The sequence below is a fragment of the Melanerpes formicivorus genome, unplaced genomic scaffold (genome assembly GCF_026170545.1).
Source record: "Melanerpes formicivorus ecotype bairdi unplaced genomic scaffold, bMelFor1.0.p_v2 SCAF_42, whole genome shotgun sequence".
NCBI classification, from domain to species: domain Eukaryota; kingdom Metazoa; phylum Chordata; class Aves; order Piciformes; family Picidae; genus Melanerpes; species Melanerpes formicivorus.
The window spans coordinates 3,212,287-3,235,959 of NW_027142394.1; the positions used below are offsets into that span (position 1 = coordinate 3,212,287).

The window sequence follows — 23,673 nt, forward strand, 5'->3', positions numbered from 1 at the left end:
GTGGCGGGCCCGCGGGAGTTGAGCGGGGCGCAGCTCGTCAGGGCGGAGCTCGCTTCTCGTCCTCGATCCTCACGGAGAGGCCCTGACGTGTTGCCATGGCCGAAGGAGCGGCGGCGGCGTGCTTCAGCGAGGATGATTTTTACTGCCCGGTTTGCCAGGAGGTGTTCAAAACGCCCGTGAGGACCGCCAACTGCCAGCACGTGTGGGTATCTCTGCCCCCCGCGCCCCCAGCCCCCTGACCTCGCCTCCGCCGCCTCCCTGCCTTTGACTTCTCTGCCCCCCCCCCCCCCCTTCCGCGGCTCACAGACCCTCGGCCTGCAGCCGGCCGCAGCGGCACCCGGGACCAGCCCCTGCCCCGGGGACTTAGCGGGGGGCTGGATGCAAGCTGCTGCCCGCAGCCTTCCCTCGCCTCTTTCTTTTGTAGGACCGGTCTGTTAGGAAAGCCACCTCTTGGAGCCAGCCCCCCCGCTCGGCTGATCGGTGGAGGCCGAGTTTCACAGGCGGGGAAAACATCCTGCCCGTCTAACCCAAGTCTGCTCTCCGCTCTGTAGTTTCCTGTCGGGACCGTCGTGTAGCTCTCTTTTTTTTCCAGCGCAGCTGCTCTGCGTTTGTCAGAGGAACATTGGTTCTACTTTGTAGGAAAAGCAAAGTAGCTTTGGCACTTGGCACATGAGGGAAGCGAGCGAGGAGAAGTGCAAAAGCTGCTGAGCTGTGGGAAGGCAGAGCTAAGTGAAGCTTTGCAGTATTTTTGGCTCTGCTTAAGGACAATAAACAGGAATTACTCTGATAAGCTTTTCCCCTATCACGTGCCTGCTGCAGCATTTAATATCTCATTAATGATCAATCCAGTGTACAGCTCAGCAATACTGCTCAGTAAATAGCAAGATTTTAACCTAAACTGCCTTGCCAAATCCCCCTGATTTCCATATTCTCCTTTGAAAGCAGCGTGTTTTCATTTTGCTGATATTTGTTTGCGTTTAATAGACTATCAGCCTGATTATATGGTGTTTGGTTTGGGTTGGTGTTTTTTTTTTTCTTTCTAATAATTACCCATCTCTCTTCTAGGACAAAGCATCCAACTCTCTTCACTTTGCTAACCTGTGTTTGTGGTAACTTTTTTAATTTAGGTTTTGCAGGAAGTGCTTCTTGACAGCTATCAGAGAAAGTGGAACACATTGTCCTCTCTGCCGGGGGAGCGTGACTAAAAAAGAAAGAACATATCCCAAAAGGGCTCTAGATGTTGAAAACAGTATGAAGAAAGCTTCTGGGGGCTGTAGATGCTGTGAGAAGCAGGTAGAGTAAAACTTTACCAAAAGTTCCATGCTTTTTTTCCTTTTGTTCCTTCTTTTTGACCAGACACACTTGCAGTGTGTGTCATTCTTGTTTTGAGGCTAAGGAGCCTGTAGTGAACTTGGCTTCATGTGGCACATGCATATACTAGGCCTGCAGTCCCTGCTAGATATGCCTAACAGGTGTAAACTGAAAGAGGAGCTTGTGTTGTCTGTAAGGACTTTTTGAGTGGAGAGCTGTCAAACTGGGAAAAATAGGCAGCTGACACCGTTGAAGATCAATGGAAAACCTCAGAAACTTTCTCTAAGTAAATTGAAGTTCTTGGAGCTAGTGTAAAGTTTTAATTTTAAACCAAAAGGACCCATTTTGATTACCTCAAGTGTACAGCCAATCATATCTAATTTCTTCCTGCCCCATTCCTCTGTTACCATTCCCTCCTTAAAGGAGTCATTATTTTCACAACATTGGATGAAGTTTTGACCCCACTGAAATCAAGAGGAATCTTTCTTCTTTTGTTTCATTTTGTTTAGCTGGATTTGATGCAATTTGATCTAGTCTCCATGTTTGTGTCCTTCCATTTGGCACTTAGGTCTGCCAGTGCGAAGTTGAGCACTAGTGGAAAGCCAAGCTGCTTGCTTTGTTCCACATGATTCACTAGGATGAAAAGCAGGGAAAAGGGAATGGTAGCAAGCTGGTAACTGGAAGGAAGAACCAAACAAATCCCCAGAAGAATTTTAATGCAGTGTAGGCACAGATGTGTGAGATGTGATCTTGTTCAATCTGTGAGCACTTTCTGACAGTGCTGTTGGACCTGAAATTCTGATCTGGGGCATGTCCAGCACAGCTGTCTTCTGATAAAGCACCAAGCAGCTCATTGTCTTTGCATTTAAGGTGGACAGACAACCTTAAGGTGGTGTTCATTCACCCTTTTCCCCCCTCCCCTCTCCTTTTTTGCTCCTCCCCTCTCAAAGAGTAGTTAAATAGTCTCAGAACACACCTAATCCAAAAAGGTTTTGCCCTGCACAAGGTAACTGCAAGCCAGAGAACACTGAAGGAGCAGTGGTGCTTATCCCATCCTCATGGCTCTTCTCTGTTGTAGCTCATCAGTTATTGATCCTGGATGTGGGAGGTGTAGTTCCTGTGACTTTGTTTCAGTTAAATGAAGCTTACTCACTTGTTTTCACCCCTGAGCAAGCCTTAAGGTGCCTGGCTGTTGAGGTTTTGGGGAGTGGGAACGTTCTTCAGTCTCACAGTGTGACAGAGGCTCTCTGAAGAAAGGAAGTGAAGATTTCTGTCGGGGAGGGGAGACACAAGTTCTGGTTTCTGCCGCATATGATGTCTGTGTAATTCCTGCATGCATTGCTTTCTGTTGGCAGAATGAGCTCTTCCTTCTGTCCCTGGACTGTATCGTTTCAGTAACTTGGCCTTTCATTTACAGGTTAGGTTTTCCTGGATGAGACAGCATTATAAAACCTGTAAGAAGTATCAGGACGAATATGGTGTTTCTTCTGTTATTCCAAACTTACAGATTTCCCAAGATTCAACAGGGAACAGGTAATCAGGGTGCTTTGTGTATAAACAGTGCATCATCTTCTTTCCCCACCCTACTCCAGGAGAGGATTTTTTTTTCTTCCCAGGGCATGCTGCTTGATTTTTTTTTAGTGCTTCCAAAAAGCAACAGTTTTTCCAGGTCCTTCCCTTTACTCTTTAGCAAACAGAAGGAAACCTTTCTGCCTGATGGTTTGAAATGTCTTCCAGGGACTCTCTTTAAGAAAGTGTGCAGTATTTGTCGCTCACTTTTCTTGCCTCAGCAGCATTTGAGCAGCTCATTTTGTAACCTATTTCGTAATATTTGGCCCCAGGGAAGTTCCCTTCCTTGGCTTTTCATTTTCCTCCCTCTTTTTATTCCCCCTCTCCTTTCCCAAGTCTGTTTTAGTGGGTGTCCTGTTTCAAAACATTTCCGTGCGAGTTTTTGCTTTCTGATTGAATTTGTTTTGAACTGCTCTCCCATACAAGGAACTCCATTATGCTTCACACCATACAATAAAAATGACACTTTCCATTTGTTTTTCAGGCAGTAAAGCTAAAGAACTTTGTTTTTCATGCCTTCTCACTGCTCTAGTTGGCTTGGTTGGGGATTTTTGCTTATTTCTGAAGACCTTTGTTCACACATTAGTTTCATAAGGCTTTATTACATATAGCCTGACCCTGTATTTACTTTCTTTTGACATATTTTTTTTTTTTCAATGTTTTTTTTCTTCTTTTCTGGTTTTAGCAGTCTGAACTTCTCTGTGTTTGGTTTCCAACCTCCTCTGTGTTTGGTTTCCAACCCATCAAAATGCTGAAAGTGGAAATTCAAGCTGTTACCACAACTCGCTGCAGCAGCGATTTTCCACCAAAGTGGTCAGGATATTGTTATATCACTAGTTACTGGCTATGCCACAGTAGAAACCTGTGATGCCACAGCAGAAACCTGTGCTGAAATATTGCAGAAGTATAAAAAAATATGTACTATGACCAGATTTGGGAGTGTAAATGTTCAAGCTCTTAGGATGGTCAGCGTGTCTGAGCAGCAGCTTCTGGCTTGGCTAGAGGTGCACGTATAGTAAAGTTTACTTTCTAAAGTGTTCCTGTCTGTCACTTAGGAAATAGTTTATTTTCTGCTCAGCATAAGGAAATTTATAAAATCATAGAATTGTTTAGGTTGGAAAAGACCTTTAAGATGAAATCCAGCCATACTCTTAACTCTACCAAGTCTGGTGCTAAGCCATGTCCTCCAGCACCACATCTCTGCCTCTTTTAAACACCTCCAGGGATGGGGATTCAACCACCTCCATGGGCAGCCTGTTCCAGGGATTGAGAACCCTTTCAGGGAAGAAGTTCGTTCTAATAGCTAACCTAAACCTTGAGGCCATTTCCTCTTGTCCTATCATTTGTTACTAGGGAGAAAACACCAACACCACCTGGCTCCAAACTCCTTTCACGGTGTTGTAGAGAGCAATGAGGTCTCCCCCTCAGCCTCCTCTTCTCCAGACTAAAAACCCCCAGTTCCTTCAGCTGCTCCTCACCAGTCCTGTTCTCCAGACCCTTCACTGGCTTTGTTGCCCTTCTCTGGATGCACTTCAGCACCTCAATTTCTTTTTTGTAGTGAAAGCCCCCAAACTGAAAACAGTAGTTAAGTGTGGCCTCAGCAGCGTTTGGTATAGGGGGATAATTACTTCCCTGGTCATACTAAATCTTACCTTGCTATAGTTGAAAGTTGTAAATTATTTCATAGTATCAGTCAGGGTTGGAAGGGACCACAAGGATCATCTAGTTCCAACCCTCCTGCCGTGGGTAGGGACACCCCACACTAGATCAGCCTGGCCAGAGCCTCATCCAGCCTGCTCTTAAACACCTCCAGGGACGGGGCCTCGACCCCCTCGTTCAGTGCCTGCTTGCACAGTTCTAGGTCAAAACACATGTAAGACAAGTAGCACTTTGCATGTAATTCATGATGCATTTTGAGCTGCTTGGCTGTCATCTCTCCTACCATGCTTGTTGGCTGAATTAAATGCCATGTTGGCTGTGTTCCTATAAAGTGGTGTAGTATTGGCGGAGAGTCACCATGGTAACTTAACTACTGAGACATACCTTGATCCAAAGGAAGAGTTGTGAGAGTCAAGATGTGTCTTTGTATGTTTTGCTTTGAAATTCATAGGCCTTAATGGATTTCCTCCCCTTCTCCTCCTCCTCCTGTTAAATGTTTAAAAACACTGCTAGTGTACCAAAATAATACCAATTGTAACTTTTTTTTTTCCCCCTCCTTTATTTAAAGTAGCAGGAGCGATGCAATACCTGGTAATGGAGAGATGGCCAATAATCAAATCCTTCAAGGAGAAGCAAGGTAGGCTGCTTATTTTTTTTATATACAATTACTATTCAAATGAATCCCCACACAGTCATACTGTAAGCTTTTACTAACTTAAAAAGACCCCAGGTGAGCACCTGCAACAAGCTGTAATAAACCCCCCACACACCCTGTAGTTTCTTCTGTTTGTATCTGTACCTCAGAATTGGGTTTTATTTCAGTACTTCCCTCAAGAATTTGCACTAAATGATGTTACCAGTAAGTAAGAACAGGATGCAGTTGGAACAGAAGACCTTCCTAAATCCCAAGTCTCAGAAGGGTGCATTTAGGTGTGCAGACAATAAATGTGCTTTCAAATTGCAGCTTGGAGTAGCACTGGAAGAACATTAGATCCACTGCTGTGTCAGTGAGGGTTCTTTTGTTACTTAAAAGAAAGGAAAACAATGACAAGGTGACAGGTGAATGAAGCTTTCTGTAGCACTGCTTCTGAAAGTCTGTTCTATTCAATGCTCTGTATTTCTCTTTGCAGTGGACACCCAACCTTCAAATGCCCTCTGTGTCAGGAAGCCAATTTTACCAGACAGCGCTTGCTGGATCACTGTAACAACAGACATCTTTACCACATAGTTCCTGTAGTAAGTAGAGTCACTTACGTGTGCTACTTCCATTATGTGAACAATTCTCAAGGTAGCTACTCTTTATCTACAACAATCACTGCAGGCTGAGAAAGACAACATAGTTAATGCAGCACATTAAACTTGAGGAGTGACTTCCATGTGAAAGTGTTTCCTGTCCTGCTTCTTAGTATCATAGTATCATTCAGGGTTGGAAGGGACCACAAGGATCATCTAATTCCAACCCCCCTGCCATGGGCAGGGACACCCCACACTAGATCAGGCTGGCCAGAGCCCCATCCAGCTTGGTCTTAAACACCTCCAGGGACAGGGCCTCGACCACCTCCCTGGACAACCCATTCCAAGGCTTCACCACTCTCACCTCACCTCCAGCCTGAATCTCCCCACCTCCAGCTTCATTCCATTCCCCCTAGTCCTATCACTACCTGAGATCCTGAGAAGTCCTTCCCCAGCCTTCCTGTAGGCCCCCTTCAGAACCTTCTTGTTGGTTCTAAGGCATTTCAGATGTAGCTGTTTCATTTATCTGGATGTGAACCAAGCTCAGGTTTGGAGCCTGGCACTCTTCTTCATTTAGTAAATCAGATCTGTTTCTACAGCATCTCATTTGTAATCTAGCTGTTGTTTCCTGTGAAGCCTACAGTTCCTTGAAAAGTAACCTGAGATAAGTAATCTAAGGTTATTTTCCTGTTCTTTTCTTCTGTGTAAGGTGTGCTAATTTTTCTTCCAACTTACTTGACCACCTCAGTTGTGTGAAGGTTCTCCCAAACAATAAGTAGGATGCAGGAATCATTTTCTTGTCTAGATTTTAAGCAACAGAGATTGACAAAAAGAATGCCAGGCATGCTAACCCTCCACACCTGAGAGAAACACTTATAAAAATTTGGCAAGTTGAAATGTAATCCTGAATGTTGCACAACTGAGGAGAGGAACACTTAGAGCTATGGTTTTATATGAACATCTCCACTGTAGTTTGGTAGCTGTTGAGTAGTAGACCAGTTATTCCTGCAGAACATGTCTTTAATGCAGCCTGCATTGCCAATAACCATTTAATTCTCTCTCTCTCCCTTCCAAATTCAGATCTGTCCCATTTGTGTATCTCTTCCTTGGGCAGACACTAACCAGGTCACTAGAAATCTTGTTAGCCATCTAAACCTCAGACACCGGTTTGACTACGGAGAATTCGTGGTAAGCTTTTTCTTCTTTGAGGGGTGAGGGGGATAAATGGTAACATAGTCTATAAAGGCAAATAAAAAACCTACACCAAACTTCTTGTGCTCTGTACATGCTGTGTTCCTGCCCTGTGCAGAGCTCAGAAGTAAAGCTGTCTGCTCTTAAACTTTCTGCTGTCAACATGAAGTGCTACAGGAAATAGGTGTTGTCAACAGTTAAGTCATCGGTTTGGACTAGAGCTTAAGTTTAGGGTTCTTAATCTGCACTATTTATTCCTCCAGAACAGTTTATTACTGCTGCTTCTGGGGGAAATGAAATCCATGCTCCTCTGCTTTATTGACATTTTTGACCTTTTGTGGCAGAAAGGGTGAAATCATCATTCTCAGGACTCAAAAGTGCAGCTTGACTAGCTGGTATTGCTGCTGCAGCTTCTCTTCCAGTACACTGAGAGAGAAGTTGCAGTGTGAAATAGAGGTGTGCCTTTAAATCATTGTTCTGGTTGCCTTCTTTCAGGCTCACTTTGAGTAAATGACCTTGGAGTGGGTGCAGAGCTGCATAAACAGGTGTAGTCAGGGGGTGAATTGTAAGATCTGCCTGTGGGATCAGAGCTTGTGTGGTAGTTTCCACAGTTTGCCAGACTGCTTGAGCTTTGTGTGGGGCCAACACAGTATCTGAGGCAGAGGCAACCTCACTGCTTAAAGATGGCAAAGATGCTGCATGTTGTAGTTTGTGTTGGGTGATCTGTGACAAGGGCTTGAAGAGCCAGGTGACTGATAGAGATGATTAAGCTCTTCAACATGGGTGCACCTTGCTTGTTTGAGGGTGTAAAGCTGATGATTGGAATTCTGATTTGGGGAAGCTGCCAGAGGTGTATTGCATTGCTCTGCCATGTTAACAACTTGGAGATAGCTCTTCAGAAGTAGCAGGGTTCAACCACCCATCTTCTGGGATGTGTTTGCTTCCTCATTTGAAGCAGTATGTTCTCAGCAATCTGTGATGACTGTTGTCTGAGGATCAGTTTGGTGTTATTAATGGAGGATGTTATGGCTGGCTGAAGCCCTGTGACAAGAAAGGCATGACACACTCAGCTCCCTGAGCTGGCTCTTCTGTAGTGTAATTGAGCCAGGGAGAGGAGGTGGACCCTCCTGCTTAATGAGCCTTGTCCCACTCATCTGCTGCTTCTGTCTCACGTATCTCTTGGTACTTGCTTAAATAAAACACACTGTGCAACATAAACAAGCAGCTGGCACACAGAAAGACGCAAAGCCTTCATCTTGGGTGCCAATTCTTATGTAAAGATGTGGGAAATGAATGATTAAGGTAAGGACTGTGCTGCATTTGTCCATCTTGATGTTGTTTTCATTTTGTTTAGAATCTTCAGCTCGATGAAGAAGCCCAGTACCAAAATGCAGTTCAAGAATCCTGTCATGTGAACTTCTAAAGTGTAGTCCCCCCTTCATCTTACTGATTACCTGAGAGAAAAGTTGCATGAATTCTGGTGGTGATCTGAAGTTGCCTGTTGATAGAAATGTATTCAGCGACCACTTTGCAGGCTTGCCTTTTCTCTGTTCTCCTAAGGACTGTTCACAAATGATTTTGCTGAAACTCAAACTTGACATCTTGACTGAGAGCTCTCCCTGTGGAATTAGGGACCTTTTTTGGAACATCTCACTGGTGTCTTGACAGACTTAACTTTTACTACTCTGTAATGATACCATTCCTTTTATTAACCACATTTTAATTCACCAACACCAGCTTTGACAGTATCTGCAGAAGGACATGCAGAGATGCTCTGTTGCACTGTTGAGTTCCTTTAAGTTCAGCTGTCATCTGCAATGATACCTCTGAAATGGTGATAGGTTTTTTCCCCCCCACCTTCCAGCCTAAGGACAAAGTTTTGTTTGTTGTGATTTGGTTTTTACCATTACAATCAGAGGAATGAAAATAACAACTCCAGAAACAAACATCTTTGTTTCCTGTAGATCAGCCTGCAGCGCAGGGGTTGTTTCTTTTCATTTTGCATTGGGCAAGAACAATGCTATTGCCTAGCAGTAATTACATCTATTTTTTCCCCCCACTTTGGAGCATAACTGAAATAGGATGCTTGCTTGCTAAAGTGATGGCTGAGGAGCTTTCCCTGTGCTCCCAACTACTAAGGAAGATGAGATATGTTCTGAGCAGTCCCAGGTGACATGCTGGAGGGATGCTTTTTTTCCCCCTCTATGTGACACCATCTAGTTTTTCCCTTTTGTTGGAGCTTTTTGGAAGCTTCTGTTCTTGCATTTGGAATCCCTAGTTTCCATCTGTCCTGTTTTTCCTGGAAGGCTGGCTAACTAGAGAACTAATTGGTTTCAAACCTACTGACACTCAGAAATGATCTTGTTTTGTAAGACTCTTTATAACCTTGGACATCTGCACCCAAAGGCTTGAAAAAACACCTGAGAGGAAAAGCTTGCTCTGAAGTAGTTAAGAGCATATTCTAAGAGGTTTCTGTTGTAGATTTCAATGTGCCCAAGAAGACCATCATTAAAATCAGAGAAAACAGAGCAATAATGCAATTTGCCTTGAAATGGAAAACCTGTGTGTGAAAACTAGAAGTAAAAACTCTGAGGGTTTTATTTACTTAAATCCTAGTGGAGATGAGCTGCATGGCCTACCCATTGCACAGCAGTGGATAAAGCTTGCATTTTGGAGGTTTAAAGAGAGGCTGTTCTGAATGTATGCATTTTAGGACTGATTCCTCATCAAATGTCACTCATCTCCCATTGTCAGATGCTGGGTCCTGCATACATGGTGGAAAACATTTCCGGTCATTTCAGACCTGCTTGATAATTTGTGTGTAATAACATCAGCTGTGCAGCTGAAGTACAATCTACTTCTTCTGCCCTGGCTCCCATTTGCTCTCCAAAGAGAAGTTCTTCTTTCAATGCTGGGATATTCCATAGTCCCAGAGTGGTGAGGTTGAAGTGCCTCCTTCTGCAGTGCAATGGGAGTCAGGACTGAGTCTTGGTTCTGCACGTCCGCTAGTGGAACTAAACCACTCTACCCTGTAACTTGACATTTCTATCTTGTGTTTAGATTTTAAGCATGTAAGACATGCCTGAAGGCACAGCTGGCTGAAGCACAGAACAAGCTGGCTATTGCAGAAATGTCTAAGGATTTTCTCCATTCCATAACAACTTCCCACCTTGCATTTTGTTCCTGGCTCAATACAGCATTTTAACAACAGGCCACGCTTCCGTCTTGTACTCCAGCTTCCCTCTCTGCCCCCAGGTTCTGTCTGTGTATTCTCACTCCTGTGTCAGCTCTAGTGCTCGTGTGACCACAAACTGATGGGAGTGGTTCACTGATCCAACTGAAAGGCTTCTTTGGATTGTGACTTTTTGCTCTCTAAAGCAAACTCCGGAATGGTGCCCTTAGGAAGGAATTCCAAGGTAGCCCCATGCTGCAGTTTTAGCCTTTCAAACTGAAACCACATGCCATGGTGACTTTCTGACTGCATTACCTTTCCTGAAGGATTTAATAGCTAGATGTGAGTTTAGTTAACTCTTTTTTTTCCCCCCCCTACTTGATTCAATAAAATATTTATATGATCTGGGCAATAAATGCTTACAGCCAATACAGATTCCAAACACCTCATGGACACTGGAAGTAGTTCTTTCTATTACTTGAACCTGTCTGTCTGGAGAGTTGCAAACGAAATGACATCTCTTTTGAAGCTCTGGGAAACAGATATTTTTTTCTATAGCAATAATTAGTCACCACTTGATGTGTAGTTGCTGAGCATTTTCGTCCTGTTTAAGCGTTGGGAGACTTGAATACGCGTTTCGAAGCAACAGGTGTGTACGGCTGCAATATCACCAACAAAAAGAACCCCAAGCCCTTGCAAAATGTTTATCCTCCTTATTTCCATATGTTACAATCTGTATTGGCAGGTGCTGCCTTGCTTAAGAGTTTTGTTTCCCCTCCCCCCCCTACCTTTCATACAAAACTTTTTGCATTCAGGAGGTGAGCGTTGACTGGAAAGGAAACATTCTGTTCAAAGCTGCTGCTGCTGCTGGTCGTGATCTTTCTCACTGAAGCTGAGACATGCACAACAAGCTGTGTGCTTGTGGTGGGTGGTGCTTGCACTGGAAAGGTGCAATCACCACCAGGGGATGGCTGTTCCACTGTCTTTTCGTGTTCACGTTGCGTTGTGTTTGGTTTCAATGTTCTGTTTGGATTGTACCTTCTATTTTCCCCTCCCCCTCCTCCTATTAAAGTATTTTATTTTCTGTTTGTCTTTGTTGCATAATAAAGAGATCAGTCTCCTGGATGCCACTTCTTCCTTTCCAGATGCTTTCTAAACTTCAGTGCATGCTCAGTTTGAATGCTTAGAGTGGTGTGTGTGCTGCTGGAGCCCTTGACTGGTGGCTCGTGCTCCATTCATGAGCTGAAGTCGCCTTCTGTCACATTTTCAGATCTTCCCATGAAGCAGGAAAGATGGTGGGTTGGCCAAAACTTTGGCTTCTTTTCTACCTTCCATGTTCATGTTTCTGTCCCATGCAACAGTAGAGAAGCAGCATCCTGTTGTCAGTAAGCTGGGGCTGGTTGCACTGTTGGACCAGCAGGGTGAGCTTAGTGACAGGATATTGGAGTTGATGAAAATGCTTCAGGTTGTGAGGGCACCTGCTCACTGGGGAAGGTGCTCCTCACTGGTACTTTGCATTCCTTCTCTACTCTTGTGTTTCTGTGTCTCTCCATAGAATTACAGAATGGTTTGGCTTGGTAGGGACTTTAAAGATCATGTAGTCCAACCACCCTGCCATGGGCAGGAGCATCTTTCACTAGCCCAGGTTGCTCAAAACCCCATCTACCTGGCACTGGTGCCTTCAAACAGTGAGGCATCCACAGCCTCCCTGGGCAATCTGTTCCACTACCTAACCTGTTTTCCTCCGGATGTTTTTCCTTATAGCAATGGTCATGTGTTTACTCTCTGTTTCCCTTCCACTCCCCTTTTGTCCTTTAAAGTAATTACTTAATTAGCTAAGATTATATTACTTGGCTACCAAGTACTGATTCATACTCTGGCTGGTTTGTAAGTTCCTCTGGCTGTGCCCTCAGTATCTCAGGACTGATACATGCCTCAGGGGTAAATATTTAATCATTTGTGCAAGGTTCTGCCCCTGGGTTGGGACAATCCTTATTATCAGCACAGGCTGAGGGGTCATGAGATTGAGAGCAGCTCTGCAGTAAAGGACTTGGGGGTATTGATGGACAAAAAGCTGGACATGAGCCAGCAACGTGCTCTTAGAGCTCAGAAGGCAAATGGCATGCTGGACTACATCAAACCAAGTATGGCCAGCTGTGGTGAGACCTCGCCTGGAATACTGTGTCCAGCTCTGGAGCCCTTGACACAAGAAGGACACAGACATGTTTGAGAGAGTCCAGAGGAGTCCCACAAAAATGATCAAAGGGCTGGAGCACCTCTGCTGTGAAGACAGGCTGAGAGAGTTGGGGCTGCTCAGCCGGGAGAAGGTAAGGTTCCAGGGTGAGTGAGCAGCCTTCTAGCTCTTGAAGGAGGCTTACAAGAAAGCTTAGGAGAGACTGTTTACAAGGGCTTGTAGCAATAGGACAAGGGGCACTGGTTTGAAACTAGAGAAGGGTAGATTTAGATTTGACCTTAGGAAGAAGTTCTTTACCACGAGGGTGGTGGAACACTAGGACAGGTTGCCCAGGGAGGTGGTGGAGGCCCCATCCCTGGAGACTTCCAGGGTCAGGCTTGGTGGGGTTCTGAGCAACTTGATCTAGTTGGGGATGTCCCTGCTTACTGCAAAGGGGCTGGACTAGAAGACCCCTAGAGGTCCCTTCCAACCCAGTGCATGATATGATTCTGTGATTTCCAGAGGTGGGCTGCCACGTTCACTTCTCTGGAGGAGTTTTTATTTCTCAGATTGTTTAACAGTTGGAGAGACTTTTAAACTCTTAAGTGCTTTGTAAAGCTTTTGCTTTATTGTGTTCTTTAGGGGGAGAAAAGGTCTTTGTTTGGGTTGGAATGATTAGGATGATGTTTGCACTCATGAACATCCCATGCAGACTGCTTCTTTAATGGTACCAGGGATTTGTTTCTCAGGAAGCCTTGCATTTAGGTCTCTGTTTGTTCAAGAATAGACAGAAGACAGTAGGAAGGTGGTGGCTTTTTTTTCCTCTCCAAGGTGACTGCTGTGGCACTAGTGTCATGCAGGGTGTGGTTTATATGCCACCTGAGTTTTGAGACCAAACTGCAGCAGTTTCTTTGATGGGTTTTCCTTCTTTCCCAAGGGAAGCCACAAGAGGGCGCTGAACGCTGTTGGGTTAGCGCTGAGGTCTCCCAGGCTGCTGCTGCGCTGAGCAGCTGCGCTCCCAGGCACTGTCAGGTGTAGGATTTCTATGCAGATGGTTCATAAAACGGGGTAAATCTTAAGTATGCTTTAGGGGTTAACATATTGACTGGGGGCACTCTAATCTGCAGAAAGAATATTTCTCACTTCCTTTAAAACCTCAAACTTCCAAATCTGCTGCTGTGCTTGATCATCTGGCTTGTCCCAGGACTCCACTCTAGGAAGAGCTGAGTGCTCTCCAGTTCATGAGTGACCATAAAATGTGACACGTTCATGCAAACTCCATTTGCATGAAGACCTTTTCCTCCCCAAACACATCCTTAGAGGTCGTCTGTAATTGCAAGGCGCTGTAGTGCACACGGGAGTCGCAGGAGGGCATCTGAGGACTGTTGCATTCTGCGGTAAGGAGCAGCGGGGTTATCGCCGGGTTTGGACTTCCTTTCTGAAGCTGCACTCATCAACGACCTGCCTAATCCAACCCACGATGAGGTCCACGAGGTACCAATACAGGTATGCTTCAATGTCCCTTTGTATTCTTAGGTGTTTGAAGTTGTTCTCTGGCAGCACACACAATAGTTTGGAGTTGCTGCAGACTTCTGGAATGAAGACATTGTCATAGAATCATAGAATCAATAAGGTTGAAAAAGACCTCAAAGATCATCAAGTCCAACCTGTCACCCAACACCTTATGACTACTAAACCATGGCACCAAGTGCCACATCCAATCCACCACCTCCCTGGGCAGCACATTCTAATGGCTAACAACTCTCTCTGGGAAGAACTTTCTCCTCACCTCCAGCCTAAACTTCCCCTGGCACAGCTTGAGAATGTGTCCTCTTGTTCTGGTGCTGCTTGCCTGGGAGAAGAGACCAACCCCCACCTGGCTACAACCTCCCTTCAGGTAGTTGTAGAGAGCAATAAGGTCTCCCCTGAGCCTCCTCTTCTCCAGGCTAAACAACCCCAGCTCCCTCAGCCTCTCCTTGCAGGGCTGTGCTCAAGGCCTCTCCCCAGCCTCACTGCCCTTCTCTGGACACATTCAAGGGTCTCAATGTCCTTCTTAAATTGAAGGGCTCAGAACTGGACAGAGTACTCAAGGTGTCCCAGCTAAGGCTCCATCATCTGAGAGAAAACCAAGTATCCCTGCAGTATGGTTTTGTAGTGGCCAGCTTCAGCTGCTTTGGTAGCCACACAGCAGTCATAGTGTGTTTTACACTGCAATCTGATTCATAGTTACCATTTCAACTACACTATCATCTAGAAAGGTTGGACCAGATGATCCTTGGGGTCCCTTCCAACCTGGCATTCTGTGCTAATGGTTGCAGTTCACACTTGATGTGACAGTGGGTAGGAAGGGCTGGGATGTTATGCACCCAAGCTTCTGCTCTTTGCCTCTTTATTTTACCTGTAGCTAAGCAGTGAGAGGAAACTGAAGATGTGTTGTCATTTTCACTTTCCATATGACTCCTGCTCAGTTTGTAAACATTGGAGTTTCCTAACTTGAAACATTTGTTCAGCTCAAAATATTTTGGGTTCGATTGAGGGCTTCTTATCTTGCAGGTTTGCCTGGCAGCCCTTATCCTCACTGGTGCTTTCTGTCTCCTTAGCCAAGGACACACTATTGCAGTGTTATCCCCAGCTAAGAGATAACTGAAACTAATTTGTGCAAGACAATGCAGGAAGTCTGAGACACAGGAACAATGTGCTGAGGATAATGCAGCATTTGAATATCCTCCTACTCCTTAACATTTGCTCTATGAGCACTGCTAAGTGAGCTCCGTAATGCTCTACAAGCCAGCGCTGCTCAAGATTAGTGAATGAACTCATATCACTTGCAGCTGACACTGGAACTCCTCATTAGTCAGATTCACCCAAATGTCAACTAGCAACCATGAATCAGAGTTGTTCACTGAGCACTCTGTGATCTGCACATTATCAAAGCATCTGTGCTGAGATACAGGAGATCAACAAACCCACCCAAACAGGAAACTACCTGCCAAAAATGCTAGAAAAGGTCTGTATGGATAGGGCTATTTTTAACTGCTTCTGTGGTTCTCAGGAGTGAGCTGGCATTGCATTCTGAAATTAAGATCCTCTGGCTTTTGAAAAGAGCATTCCTGCCCTCCTGGACTTCATTCATTTGTCCCAGTCTCTTTCCTCCCATTTCTGTCTTTTTTTCCAGCCAAAACAGTTCTATGACTCTGTGCCTGTTGTTCACAGATCTATCTTTATGCAGAAGAGCAGAGCAGGTGTTGCTTCCCATCTGCATTGGACAACTCCTGATGAATATTCCTAGCTCTGCAGCAAGGCAGGGGATAAGCACTGCAGTGTTGCTGCTCTCTGTGCTGCAGCTGTGCCCACGGGCAGTGGTGACACTGGGCAGACAAAAGGCATGGTGCCTGCCCCAGGGAACACACAGTCTGCTCCATGGTGCTCCCCATCTGTCTGGAGTGCCGAGTGGTCACTGCAACAGACCTGCAGCAAGCTCCACATCAGCTTCTCCTGCCTTTCCTTTCCATTGCTTCTACTAACAGTATGGGAGCATGTGGTTCTGTGGGGAAAGAAACAGAACTAACTGGCAAAAGCTCAGATTTTGCAGGTATCCCTTATAGTTACTCAGGGATCATTGGATAACTCTGTACCCATAAAAGTTGTGCCACATGTTCAAGGGAAAGAACTGTAAGGAAGGAAGGAAAGAGCAATCAACCAGCCAAAGACCTGCTTCTTCTGCTTTGTGTTTAATGTTTCTACTTTTCCTCAAACACAGACCTTGTAGGCAAGCCACAGGTGGACTGTACCCACAGATCAAATTGGCAATGGAAGTATGATCCTGTGAATCCCACAGGCCCCTGACTGTGTCAAGAAAGGGTGAGAGTTACTTTTGGCTGCTTTATGCCCTGGTAATTGTAGAATAAAGATACAATCTAAGAAGGCCATTAGAATCATGGAATTGTCAGGGTTGGAAGGGACCTCAAGGATCATCTAGTTCCAACCCACTGCCATGGGCAGGGACACCCCACACTAGATCAGGTTGCTCAGAGCCACATCCAGCCTGGCCTTAAAAACTTCCAGGGATCAGGCTTCCACCACCTCCCAGGCATCGTGGACAATATCAGAAATAGTGTGGCCAGCAGGAGCAGGGAAACCATTCTGCCCTTGTACTCAGCACTGGCTAGGCCACACCTTGAGTCCTGTGTACAGTTCTGGGCCCCTCAGTTTAAGAAGGACATTGAGGCACTTGAACGTGTCCAGAGAAGGGCAACAAGGCTGGGGAGAGGCCTTGAGCACAGCCCTGCGAGGAGAGGCTGAGGGAGCTGGGGCTGTTTAGCCTGGAGAAGAGGAGGCTCAGGGGAGACCTTCTTGCTCTCTACAACTACCTGAAGGGAGGTTGTAGCCGGGAGGGGGTTGGTCTCTTCTCCCAGGCAACCAGCACCAGAAGAAGAGGACACAGTCTCAAGCTGTGCCAGGGGAAGTTTAGGCTGGAGGTGAGGCGAAAGTTCTTCCCAGAAAGAGTATGTGGCCATTGGCATGTGCTGCCCAGGGAGGTGGTGGAGTCACTGTCCCTGGAGGTGTTCAACAAAGGACTGGATGTGAAACTTGGAGCCATGGTTTAGTTTTCAGGTGTTGGGTAATAGGTTGGACTTGATGATCTCTGAGGTCTTTTCCAACCTGGTTGATTCTATGATTCTATGATCATTATTGGTGGGAGAGGGTTACAACATCCACTGTTACTTTTATGAGCAAGCCCCAGCATTCTAAGACCAACACTATCTACAGCTGCCACTTCTGAATGGATCAGCAATCAAACAAGTAGCAGGAAGTAGATCAGGCATCCTCATTACTTAGGATCAGCCTGTTCTTTCTTATCAGCTCTAATACCTGAAATAGTATGGCAAATGTTATTAATCCTGATCTAATATTTACCATGCAGAATCTAAATGCCATTTCTAGTCTTTTTATGGCATCCTAATCAGGTAATTGCTCTAGGAAAGTGAACTGTTAGTCAAGTGTGATCATGCAGTTGCCAGAATTAGCTTCATTTTAAGTGTGAGAAGAAACTGTGGCACTTTGAGCACTCTCTGGCAACCCATAGGTAGAAGAGGAGGACACTGAAGTTAGAATTATTAGAATAAACCAAACCAGGTTGGAAGAGACCTTCAAGATCATCATGTCCAACCCATCAACCAATCCAACCCACCCAAACAGCTAACCCATGGCACCAAGCACCCCATCAAGTCTCCTTCTGAACACCTTCAATGACGGCGACTCCACCACCTCCCCAGGCAGCCCATTCCAAGGGGCAATCACTCTCTCTGTATAGAACTTCTTCCTAACATCCAACCTGAACCTCCCCTGGCGCAGCCTGAGACTGTGTTCTCTTGTTCTGGTACTGGCTACCTGGGAGAAGAGACCATCATCCGCCTGTCTACAACCTCCCTTCAGGTAGTTGTAGAGAGTGATAAGGTCACCCCTGAGTCTCCTCTTCTTCATGCTAAGCAGCCCCAGCTCCCTCAGTCTTTCCTCACAGGGCTGTGTTCCAAACCCCTCACCAACTTAGTTGCCCTTCTCTGGACTCGTTCCAGCAAGTCAACCTCCTTCCTAAACTGAGGGGCCCAGAACTGGACACAGGACTCAAGGTGTGGCCTAACCAGTGCAGTATACAGGGGCAGAATGACCTCCCTGCTCCTGCTGGCCACACTGTTCCTGATGCAGGCCAGGATGCCATTGGCCCTCTTGGCTGCCTGGGCACACTGCAGGCTCATGTTCAGCCTGCCATCGACCAGTACCCCCCAGGTCCCTCTTTGCCTGGCTGCTCTCAGCCACTCTGCCCCCAGCCTGTAGCACTGCATGGGGTTGTTGTGGCCAATGTGCAGAACCTGGCACTTGGATGTGTGATCTCATGCTGTTGGATTCTGCCCATCTGTCCAGCCTGTCGAGGTCTCTCTGCAGAGCCTCTCTACCCTCTAGCAGATCAACTCCTGCCCCTAGCTTGGTGTCATCAGCAAATTTACTGATGATGGACTCAATGCCCTCATCCAGATCATCAATAAAGATAAAGTGTCACAGGTGGTGACAGCACCACGGTCAGTACATTAAAAAAGTGATTCTATATGGAGTTTTTAAATAGTCCAGAAGGATCCTATTGCATCAGACACAGACAAAGGGAAGTGACATGGCCCTCTCTGAAAGCAAGGTACTGAAAAGGTGCGGCTGACAGATTTGGGGTTTTTTTTAAGTACACACATTTCTCACTTCCACATGCTGTCTATTAATACATATTCATTAATATATTGTCTCGCCAAGTCAGGTGTTCAGAAAGGGAACAGGAGGACACAGTCTCAAGCTGCACCAGGGGAGGTTTAGGCTGGATGTTAGGAAGAAGTTCTTCTCAGAAAGAGAGATTGGCCATTGGAATGTGCTGCCCAGGGAGGTGGTGGAGTCACCATCACTGGAGGTGTTTAAAAAGAGGCTGGATGAGGCACTTAGTGCCATGGTTGAGTTGATTAGATACTTTGGGTGATAGGCTGGACTTGATGATCTCAAAGGTCTTCTCCAACCTGGTTAATTCTGTACTCTGTATTCTGTGTTTTATTCACTGAATCACAGGATGGCTGTGGTGGGAGGGCACCTCTGGAGTTTGTCTAGTTAGGATATGTGAAAAGTTTTCTTAGTTAAAATGGAATTCCCTGCATTTCAAGTTGTCTGTTTCCTCTGCATCCCTGTTTTCTTGTGTCCGTTGCATCCTGTGTGTCAACTTGTGTCCAGTGTTGCTGCTTCTCACTGCAATGCTTAAACATAAAGAAGAGGGGATTGGACGTGGCACTTGGTGCCATGGTCTAGTCATGAGGTCTGTGGTGCCAGGTTGGACTTGATGATCTTTGAGGTCTCTTCCAACCTTGGTGATCCTGTGAATATGTTAGTTATCGTAACACAGTGATGATGGACTTCGCTTACTGGGCAGTAAGGCAGGTAAGAAGGTGAGGTAGGGAAGTTAATAGTTGATGAAAGGACAAAGGTTTTGATTTATGATCTTTACTGCCTTAAATACCAAGTTGATCTCAAATTCTTTCCATGCCACTCCTGTCAGGGGAACAACATGGGCTGGTTTTCTGTGCCTGCTCTCCTAACTTGGCTTCTTCTGCAGGTGGTCTGGAGCCAGGTAAGTAAACAAAGCCTGTGTCTTCTTTAGATAATAGGGGAGGAAATGCAGCTAAAGATGAGGTTGAGAGGAAAAGATTTAAGTATGTTTGCTTTTGCAGTTGGCATCTGCATGGAGGAGAGAGAATGATTTCCATTTCCTTGGGGTGCTGCTAATTTTAGCAAGCTTGGCTATGGATGGGGAGAGCTTTTCTTGCATTCCCCATCTGAGCACAATGTCCAGTAGCATTCAAAGTACCATTACCAGAAGAGCAGGTTTGGGTTTAGAACCAAGATAAGTATTACAATTAGTTTTGCTGCTCCATAATTAAATGGAAGTATGGGGTTTTGTTTGCTTGTTTATTCATGTTATTGATATTGAAATCAATACCCTCTTAGCCACTGGATGTGTTTGGGAAGCGGAGAGGGACCTGGGGGTGCTGGATGGTGGTGGGCTGAACATGAGCCTGCAGTGTGGCCAAGAGAGTCAATAGCATCCCGGAATGTATCAGGAACAGTGTGGCCAGCAGGAGCAGGGAGGTAATTTTGCCCCTGTACACTGCACTGGTCAGGCCACATCTTGAGTCCTGTGTCCAGTTCTGGGCCCCTCAGTTTAGGAAAGATGTTGAGTTGCTGGAACTTGTCCAGAGAAGGGCAACAAAGCTGGGGAGGGGCTTGGAGCACAGCCCTGTGAGGAGAGGCTGAGGGAGCTGGGGTTGTTTAGCCTGGAGGAAGAGGAGGCTCAGGGAAGACCTCATTGCTCTCTACAACTACCTGAAGGGAGGTTGTAGCCAGGTTGGGGTTGGTCCCTTCTCCCAGGCAGCCAGCACCAGAACAAGAGGACACAGTCTCAAGCTGCACCAGGGGAGGTTCAGGCTAGGATGTTAGGAAGTAATTCTTCATAGAGAGAGTGATTGCCCATTGGAATGTGCTGCCTGGGGAAGTAGTGGAGTCACCATCACTGGAGGTGTTTAGGAAGAGACTGGATGGGGTGTTTAGTGCCATGGTTTTAGTTGATTAGATGGTGTTGGGTGATAGGTTGGACGCAATGATCTTGAAGGTCTCTTGCAACCTGGTTTGGTCTATTCTAATTCTATTCTATTCTATTCTATTCTATTCTATTCTATTCTATTCTATCTATTCTATTCTATCTATTCTATTCTATTCTATTCTATCCTTCAAATCCAGCTGAACTATTTAAACCAAGAGGTTTCAGGTGAGATTTTGTATTTTGTGTCTTTCTGTAGTGAAGTCTGGCATTTTGTGATGGTTTATTGTAGCAGGCAGGAATTTTGCTGATACACAATAATGTATTTTGAAGGGAAAAAAAAAAAAAAATCCCCAATAGGTTGTTGAAAGTTCATTTCATCTGTTCACAAGCTTCAGCGCAATCCAAGTGTAAGGTATTACCTACTGTGACATTACTGCAGGGGAATAACAGTTGTCTGTTTTAAGGAATGCAACCACAACTGTCTGGTTCTATGGTTCCAGCTCTAATATCTCTCTGTGGCAATTTTCTTGCTCACCACTGCCATGCACTCAATGCATCCTCCTCAGCCAAGAGCTCAACCTCCCATTTTCAACTTTCCCCTAGTTCTCCAGTGTCCCCTGGTTACCTCAATCCTTCCCTTGTATTTCCACTGCCTGTCATAACTACCTGTTCCTCTATTCCCAGCTATTTGGAAACTCAACTCTCAGCCATGTTTAGGTTCCTTTAAATGATGCAGGCTGCTACTAACATCTACAAGCTATCACACCATCAAATTGACATGCAACAACCAGCCTCCTCTGTGAAGAGTGACTTCTGATCACCCAGGGCTAATTATTCCGTTCCCATGTGCCTCACTGCCAAGAAGAGTTGTTTTCCTATTTCTGGATGCCAGCACTGAGAGTTATTTATAGCCTGGAGAAAACACTGATAAGTTAGGCTGTCTTATCTAAACTGGTTGGCTCTGCTCCCACCTGAAAGTCCATGGTGAGGCAGGGAAATTTTCATCTGGTGTTTTATGACATCTTTGAATAGGTGTCCAAGGACAGGTGAGGTAGACCACCTTCTGGTGGTGCCATGCCTAAATTAGGGACAGATGAATTAAGGTATGCAATTTACTCATTTGTTTCTCCAACTGCTTACTGAATGAGTCTACTCAGCTTTTATGTGACTAAAACACATGAGAAGTTTCTCACCTGTTCAAGGCACATTGAATTGCTTGCCAGTTGGATGTGCTCACACGCCATGATTTGGTCAGCCTTTAACTTAATCCACATAAACCATGTTGTTTGCCAAGTTAGGGGCTAATGTTATTAACTGTTCAGAATTATGTGTGTGTATGTAGATATAGGTTGTAGCCAGGTGGGGGTTGGTCTCTTCTCCAAGGCAACCAGCACCAGAACAAGAGGACACAGTCTCAAGCTGCACCAGGGGAGGTTTAGGCTGGATGTTAGGAAGAAGTTCTTCATAGAAAGAAGAGATTGGCCATTGGAATGTGCTGCCCAGGGAGGTGGAGGAGTCACCATCACTGGAGGTGTTTAAGAAGAGACTGGATGGGGCGCTTGGTGCCATGGTTTAGTTGATTACATAGTGTTGGATGGTAGGCTGGAGTTGATGATCTCAAAGGACCTTTCCAACCTGGTCTAATTCTATTCTATTCTATAAAAGTAGCATTGGTTAGACTAAATTAAATCCCTCTTTGATACACCCCAGGTAATATAACCTTCTTCTGTATGTGCTTCTGAATTGTGGAGCTGTTGCTTATTTACAGAACTTTCAGAGACTCAGAAATGCAGCACATGGCTCTCAGGTCTCAGGCTGGGATTGAGGTGAAAGCTGTTGGCTACTCAAGCAAGTATACTCATCCACAGAGATACTCCTTTTGCCCAAATTGTTATGATTCACAGGATTGAAGACCTAGTTTTGTTGAGAGGAATGTGTAAAAGAGTGATTCCTTCAGCATAAAGCATTCAGCGACAGCATCCAGATACTCAGGACCAGCCTGGACTTCAGTCAATTGCTGACTTTGCTGTTCAGTTGTGGCCTCACGTTTTGGTTTACACACTGGACTTAGCTACATTGATTTCAGTTTGTGAGCTTTTGCTGCTGATAGGGGAGCTTTCCCATGAGCTAACCAGTTTGTACCTTTAGCACAGTTCTGCTTTCTGATTAGTCAATAGAGGTGTTTTGTAGCTTGTAATCATTGGAGCTGTAGAAGGGTTTTATTCTTCATTAATGGTTTACAGGAGGGTTCAACACATACAGGTGTGATTCCTCTCTGCCAACAGCAGTCTTTAACAGAAAAGGTGGTAACATAATTTCAGTTTCTGAATATTGCAAGCTTTGCTTGTAATGTTTTTTTTTCCCCTCCATATTAACTGGAAATCTGTGTGAGAGTGGGAATAAAGTCAGCCAAACATCGCTGCACACTTTGTCCATAGTACTTTCAGCTTGTTTTACAAGCTGCACCTTCAATTTGAAACTTGGACACGTGGACTGGAGAGTGATAGTGAAATGCAATGAGAGGCTATAAAACTGGAGATAATGTTAAGAGGAATCTGATGGATGGTTTGTTTGGACAGGATAATTTGGTTTATTGAACTGTATCTATATACACATATGATTCTTCTCTCTTCTCTCTTCTCTTCTCTCTCTCTTCTCTCTTCTCTTCTCTTTCTCTTCTCTTCTCTTCTCTCTTTCTTACCTCTCTCTCTTCTCTTACTCTTCTCTTCTCTTCTCTTCTCTTCTCTTCTCTTCTCTTCTCTTCTCTTCTCTTCTCTTCTCTTCTCTTCTCTTCTCTTCTCTTCTCTCTCTTCTCTTCTCTTCTCTTCTCTTCTCTTCTCTTCTCTTCTCTTCTCTTCTCTTCTCTTCTCTTCTCTTCTCTTCTCTTCTCTTCTCTTCTCTTCTCTTCTCTTCTCTTCTCTTCTCTTCTCTTCTCTTCTCTTCTCTTCTCTTCTCTCTTCTCTTCTCTTCTCTCTCTTCTCTTCTCTTCTCTTCTCTTCTCTTCTCTTCTCTTCTCTTCTCTTCTCTTCTCTTCTCTTCTCTTCTCTTCTCTTCTCTTCTCTTCTCTTCTCTTCTCTTCTCTTCCTCTTCTCTTCTCTTCTCTTCTCTTCTCTTCTCTTTCTCTTCTCTTCTCTCTCTCTTCTCTTCTCTTCTCTTCTCTTCTCTTCTCTCCTTCTCTTCTCTTCTCTGTTCTCTTCTCTTCTCTTCTCTTTCTCTTCTCTTCTCTTTCTCTTCTCTTCTCTT

The 23,673-nt window shown here is 45.2% G+C and overlaps 2 protein-coding genes across 3 annotated transcripts in view; both read left to right on the forward strand.

The window, feature by feature from the left end:
- On the forward strand, nt 1-11,265 carry RNF138 (ring finger protein 138). Of its 2 annotated transcripts, none has more exons than XM_068158756.1 (7): nt 1-202; nt 1,128-1,293; nt 2,729-2,844; nt 5,108-5,176; nt 5,670-5,775; nt 6,853-6,960; nt 8,318-11,265. In XM_068158756.1, exons 1-7 carry the CDS (start codon nt 96-98, stop codon nt 8,384-8,386), a joined length of 741 nt encoding a protein of 246 aa, XP_068014857.1. In that variant the 5' UTR covers nt 1-95; the 3' UTR covers nt 8,387-11,265. The 2 variants fall into 2 exon arrangements, with proteins under 2 accessions (XP_068014857.1, XP_068014858.1); XM_068158757.1 differs by having other exon boundaries at nt 5,111-5,176.
- Nucleotides 11,266-19,385: 8,120 nt separating this feature from the next.
- Nucleotides 19,386-23,673, forward strand: part of MEP1B (meprin A subunit beta) — a 27,103-nt gene continuing 22,815 nt past the window's right edge. The window contains exon 1 of the mRNA XM_068158758.1: nt 19,386-19,461. Within this exon, the coding sequence (XP_068014859.1) occupies nt 19,399-19,461 (63 nt within the window). The 5' untranslated portion in view covers nt 19,386-19,398. The remainder of the gene's footprint in view (nt 19,462-23,673) is intronic.

Excerpts from the sequence above, each read along its gene's own strand:
- RNF138 (XM_068158756.1), top strand. The coding sequence starts at position 96 with ATGGCCGAAGGAGCGGCGGCGGCGTGCTTCAGCGAGGATGATTTTTAC. Across the intron at positions 203-1,127 it reads ACCGCCAACTGCCAGCACGT|GTTTTGCAGGAAGTGCTTCT; the intron begins GTGGGTATCTCT and ends TTTTTAATTTAG. Across the intron at positions 5,177-5,669 it reads ATCCTTCAAGGAGAAGCAAG|TGGACACCCAACCTTCAAAT; the intron begins GTAGGCTGCTTA and ends TTCTCTTTGCAG.